The 6,484-nt window shown below is 43.0% G+C and overlaps 1 protein-coding gene across 1 annotated transcript in view; it reads right to left on the bottom strand.

The window, feature by feature from the left end:
* The window catches only part of TIPIN (TIMELESS interacting protein), a 54,417-nt gene that overhangs the window by 8,727 nt on the left and 39,206 nt on the right, over positions 1-6,484 (bottom strand). Inside the window, 2 exon segments of the mRNA XM_011940370.1 lie at positions 4,868-4,931; positions 5,122-5,244. Coding sequence (XP_011795760.1) covers positions 4,868-4,931; positions 5,122-5,244 — 187 coding nt within the window.

Below are 6,484 nucleotides of genomic sequence, written 5' to 3'. Positions count from 1 at the left end.
CAGGATGGTCTCGATCTCCTGACCTCGTGATCCGCCCGTCTCGGCCTCCCAAAGTGCTGGGATTACAGGCTTGAGCCACCGCGCCCGGCCACATATGGAGTTTTTAATGTGCTTCCTCTTACAGGGTTGCAGGATTCTAAATCAATAACAAAATACATAAATAACTACTTTTTTTTTGTTTTCTCAAGAGATGGGGTCTCACTCTGCCATCCAGGCTAGAGTACAGTGGCATGATCATAGCTCACTCCAGCCTCAAACTCCATGGATTCAAAGGATCCTCCTGCCTCAGCCTTCTAAATAGCTGGGACTACAGGTGTTGACCACTCTGGTCCCTAACTTCTGGCTTCAAATGAACTCAAAGAACTAATTTTGACTGGGCAAGGTGGCTCACGCCTGTAATCCTGGCACTTTGGGAAATTGAGGCAGAAGGACTGCTTGAGAACAAGAGTTCAAGACCAACATGACCAACACAGCAAGACTCCATCTCTATTACAAAGAAAAGTGGAAAAAAAAAAAAACAACTACTTTTTATGAACCAAGAAAAGAAAGGTATCTTCAGTAATAGATGACCTATTTATATAAACAATATATTTTGTAAGAAGCAGCTGGTTCCTTTGAGTAGGATTAAAATGAGATTTAAAGCTGGGTGCAGCAGCTCATGCCTGTAATCCCAGCACTTTGGGAGGCTGAGGCGGGTGGATCACGAGGTCAGGAGATCGAGACCATCCTGGCTAACACAGTGAAACCCTGTCTCTACTAAAAATACAAAAACTTAGCCGGGCGTGGTGGCAGGCGCCTGTTAATTTACTCGGGAGGCTGAGGCAGGAGAATGGCATGAACCCAGGAGGCAGAGCTTGCAGTGAGCAGAGATCCTGCCACTGCACTCCAGCCTGGGTGACAGAGCAAGACTCCGTCTCAAAGGCTGCAGAGCTGTGATCATGCCACTGTACTCCACTCTGGGTGACAGAGTGAGGCCCTGTCTCAAAAATAAATAAGTAAATAAAAATGAAATGAAATTTTAAAAAATTAGAAGTACACATGAAATTCATTCACTGCAACATTCATTGGCAAGTGATTATGGCAAAGAAGCTAAAGCTAGGAATACTCAATGTGTTACAAGATGCCATCATTGTGGTAAAAACAAACTAAAACATAAGTAAACTATATAAAAATTAAAGGGAAATAAGTGCAATGCAAAAGGAAACAGCATGGGGGAGTCAGAAATGATGGGAGTGGGGATGCAACTATAACAGTGTAATGCGGAGGCTTCACTGAGTTGTCACTTGAGCACAGTTTGAAGAGTGTAAGACAGTGATGCAGACTTGAGGGTACAAGGGAAGAGTGTTCCAGGCAGAGTGCAACAATACAAAAGCCTTAGAACAGAAATGTGCCTGAAATGTCCAAGGAACAGCTGGAGGCCAAGCACAGTGGCTCATACCTGTAATCCCAGCACGTTGGGAGGCCAAGGCAGACTGTTTGAGGCCAGGAGATAGAGACCAGCCTGGGCAACATAGTGAGATCCTATCACTACAAAAATTAAATTTAGGTCAGGCGCAGTGGTTCACTGGCTCACGCCTGTAACCCTAGCACTTTGGGAGGCCAAGGCGGGTGGACCACCTGAGATCAGGAGTTTGAGACCAGCCTGGCCGACGTGATGAAACCCTGTTTCTACTAAAAATACAAAAATTAGCTGGGTGTGGTGGTGCACACCTGTAATCCCAGCTACTGGGAGGCTGAGGCAGGAGAATTACTTGAACTCAGGAGGCAGAAGTTGCAATGAGCCGAGATCACACCACTACACTCTAGCCCAGGCGACAGAATGAGACTCCTTCTCAAAAAAAAAAAAAGTACATCGCAAATCATATCAGTATAGAAGTAAATGTATTTAATCAACAAATAAAATGGTCAAAACATTTTTACTTTTGTGGTGCCTGATCAAAAAAATTTGGAGACTATTCTTTTAAGATACAAACGAAATATATCACACAACAAACAAAAATCTCAGATTCAGTTCTCTTATTTGTATCCTGTATTTCAGCATGCTTGTAATTCTCTGAATGGTCCATGTTAATTTATCTTTTTTTTTTTTTTTTGAGATGGAGTTTTGCTCATTTTGCCCAGGCTGGAGTGCAATGGCACCATCTCAGCTCACTGCAACCTCCGCCTCCAGGGTTCAAGCAATTCTACTGTCTTAGCCTCCCGAGTAGCTGGGATTACAGGCATATGCCACCATGCCAGGCTAATTTTTTTTGTATTTTTTAGAAGAGATGGGGTTTCACCATGTTGGCCAGGCTGGTCTCGAACTCCAGACCTCAAGGGATCCGCCCGTCTTGGCCTCCCAAAATGCTGGGATTACACGCGTGAGCCACCATGCCAGGCCTTATCTTTTTTTTTTTTTTTACTGCCATAGAATATGGAGCCTGAAATCCATGTTAATTTATACCTCTACATAGGTGGCTCCCTCATTCAAAATCACCTCTGCCTGACCTCTACTGTTCATTCAAAATACTTTTTTTTCTTTTTAATTTATTTCTTCTTCCTCCCACCCCCAAATCAAAATTCTTCTGAATCCTCCTTTGTGAAGCTCTCCCTCCACCCCCAGGGACATGTAACTATCCTCTCCTTTGCATCCCAACCTGTGACCTACTCATACCTCTAATTACAACACCTACCACATTACTAGCAATATGTTGTATGTCTCATTCATTCATTACTGTATTAGCCCACAAAGCGGCCTGATCTTAGTCATTTTTTTATCCTTGAGCTGTATTACATACCGGGCACCTCAAAAAGTAACCCAATAGTATATGTGGTGGAATTTAGAACTGCAATAACTCATTCCTTTACATATACCCAGTCCTATGCCATCAATACATATTTTACCAAGAAATTTAAATCATGGATTATTTAAATCACATTCCTTCACATGTTTGGAAGTAGTTTATAAATAACTTTAGGGAATTCTACATGGAACCTGTATTTTCTTCCACATCTGTTAAAAGTTAAAAAACAAAAACAAACATGTATGGAGCCATCGCACAGAAAATCTGATAACTATACAGACCCTGTCGGCAGGAACCATCTGTTTTAATGTGTGTGACTGTCTATGGTTGCATTGTACAACTAACAATGCAATCAATACCAGGAACAGTCACATAGGTCTCACTAAAGTCCTATATCCGAGAACTGCACTCTAAGTGAAATGCAAACTTTCATCATCAAATCATTCTGCCTAATTTCCCAGTACCACTTTATCCAATGGTGCATGTGTATATGAACACTTTATCTTGATATATATTTTTATTAACAAGTGCTATATAGGATCAGTGGGTCACCAGAGTTCTCAAAAGTTCATATTCTACAACAAATTTGATATACAACATTCTAGATGTAGCAAGGCTTTTTTTTTTTTTTTTTTTGGAGTTAGAGCCTCACTCTATCACCCAGGCTGGACTGCAGCAGCGCAATCTCGGCTCACTGCAACCTACACTTCCTGGATTCAAGTAATTCTCCTGCCTCAGCCTCCTGAGTAGCTGGGATTACAGGCGTGAGCCTCCCCACACAGTTAATTTTTGTATTCTCAGTACAGATGGGGTTTCCCCATGTTTGTCAGGCTGGTCTCAAACTCCTGACCTCAAGTGAACTGCTCACCTCAGCCTCCCTGAAAGTGCTGGGATCATAGGCATGAGCCACCACGCCCAGCCCACTACCAAGGCATTTTAACTTACCTATTTATCGTACTTTACCATACTTTAATTATATATTCAATGTAGACTAAGGATCCAGTCCTATAATACTGCCTCCTCTAACTACTTCTTTCTTTTTTTTTTTTTTCTGACAAGGTCTCACCCTATTTATTGTCCAGGCTAGAGTACACTGGTGTGATCCTGGTTCACTGCAGCCTTGAATTCCTGGGCTCAAGTGATCCTCCTGCCTCAACCCCCATGAGTAGCTAGGACAACAGGCATGCACCACCACACCTGATTAACTTTTTAAAAATTTGTGTATATGGGGTCTCACTAGGTTGCCCAGACTGATCTCCAACTCCAGGATTCAAGTAATCCTCCCTCCATGGCCTCCCAAAGTACTGGGGTTGATCCAAAGGTAGTGAGTTATCTCAATTCAGTCAGTTACAGATCAAACTCCTTGTTCTACTCTTTCCTCCCTTTTTACTACTGCACTTGACTAGTCTTTAAAAACAAATTAACAAGCCAGGCGCAGTAGCTCACACCTATAATCCCAGCACTTTGGGAGGCCAAGGTAGGTGAATCATGAAGTCAGGAGTTCAGAAACAGCCTGACCAACATGGTGAAACCCTGTCTCTACTTAAAAAAAAAAAAACTACAAAAATTAATGGGGCATGGTGGTGCGTGCCTGTGATCCCAGCTACTTGGGAGGCAGGAGAACTGCTTGAACCGGGACCTGGGAGACGGAGGTTGCAGTTTGCCGAGATTGTAACACTGCACTCTAGCCTGGGCTACAAAGTAAGACTCTGTCTCACACACACACAAAAGTTGTTCAGGCACAGTATGGCTTGAGGTGAGGAGTGTGAGACCAGCCAAGGCAACGCAGGGAGATCCTCATCTTTACAAAAATTTAAAAATTAGCCAGGTGCAATGGCATGCACCTGTAGTCCCAGCTACTTCGGAGGCTGAGGCGGGAAGATCCCTTAAGCCCAGGAGCTGAAGGCTACAGTAAGCTATGATTGTGCTACTGCACTCCAAACTGGATAACAGAGCAAGATTCTGTCCCTAAACATGAAACAAAAAAGCAAAGTGCTGGGATTACAGGCATGAGCCACCACACCCTGCCTAGATCTATTTCTAAAAGCAAAATTGTTATAAAGTAGATAAACCTATATTCTTACCACTATTGCTAACAAAATCTTCATGTAAAATAGGGAGATCAAGTCGAATTCGTTTCAAACAGGTCTGAAAATGAAAAGAGATATTTATTTTTACCTCTTTACCAATGTTGGGGGGGGAAATAATTTGCTATTAGTTTTCCCTCTCTACCAAAAGAGATTCCAAAATGAACACTTTAAACAGTAATTTAGCCTCAACTAAATCTATCCTACCATTTAGCATTATGAATGATATTTATAATCATCTCAACACTTACCTGAACTTCCTTTTTACTTCCCAGGTATTCAACTCTGTCAATAAAATCCTCAAACTGCAGTTTAGGGAATAGCCTATGTGCCCAGTGCTCCATGTGTCTGATTAGCATCTTCAAGTCTTCAGCCTGACACATAAAAATAAAAATGCTAAACAGGAGTCTCATTCTCACAGCTGACCCTGTCAGCAAGTTTCAGAACTGAAAAGCTATGCCAAAATCACTGGGGTCATTTTGTATTTATAAGATCAAAAAACTTATAAAAGGAAGTTTATTAATAAGAAAAATATTGGCCAGACACAGTTGTTCACGCCTGTAATCATAGCACCATGGGAGGCCTAGGGGGACAGATCACTTGAGCTAAGGGGTTTAAGGCCAGCCTGAGGCAACATGGTGAGACCCCATATCTTCTAAAAATACAAAATATAGCCAGGCGTGGTGGTACACACCTGTGGACCCAGCTATTCAGGTGGCTGAAGTGAGAGGATTGCCTAAACCTGGAGGGCAGAGGTTGCAGTGAGCTAAGTTCACACCACCGCACTCCAGACTGGGTGACAGTGAGATCTTGTATCAAAAAAAAAAAAAGAGAGAGAACATTATTAAGAACTTAGAGGATTGCAGTCTAAAAGAGTACTGGATACAGGTTTTTGTTTTTTTGTTTTTTTTTCAGAGAGAGCCTTACTCTCTCACCCAGGCTGAAGTGCAAGGGTGAAGTCTCGGCTCACTGCAACCTCTGCCTCCCAGGTTTAAGCAATTCTCATGCCTCAGACTCCCAAGTAGCTGGGATTAGAGGCATGTATCACCATGCCTGGCCTAAATTTTGTATTTTTTAGTAGACAGTAGGTTTCGCCATGTTGGCCAGGCTGGTCTCAAACTCCTGGCCTCAAGTGAGTCGCCCACCCCGGCCTCCCAAAGTGCTGGGATTACAGCACAAGCCATGGCGCCTCACCTGGATTCAGATGCATAAAACTTAGATGAAAACAAATCCAAGTACAAAAACTTAATAAAGTTGGCCAAGCACAGTGTCTCACGCCTATAATCCCAGCACTTTGTGGGGCCGAGGAGGGTAGATGACCTGGGTTAGGAGTTCCAGATCAGCTTGGCCAACATGGTGAAACCCCATCTCTACTAAAAACACAAAAATTAGTTGGGCGTGGTGGCAGGCACCTGTAATCCCAGCTACTTGGGAGGCTGCGGCAGTAGCATCGCTTGAACCCAAGAGGCGGAGGTTGCAGTGAGCCAAGATCAAGTCACTGCACTCCAGCCTGGGCGACAAGAGTGAAACTCCATCTCAAAAAAAACAAAAAAAAAAAGCACTTAATAAAGTTAAAAGATAGTAGGCCGAGTGCAGTGGCTCACGCCTGTAATC

The sequence above is a fragment of the Colobus angolensis genome, unplaced genomic scaffold (genome assembly GCF_000951035.1).
Source record: "Colobus angolensis palliatus isolate OR3802 unplaced genomic scaffold, Cang.pa_1.0 Scaffold19, whole genome shotgun sequence".
Lineage (NCBI taxonomy): Eukaryota > Metazoa > Chordata > Mammalia > Primates > Cercopithecidae > Colobus > Colobus angolensis.
This window is presented reverse-complemented; position numbering and strand designations above follow the sequence as displayed.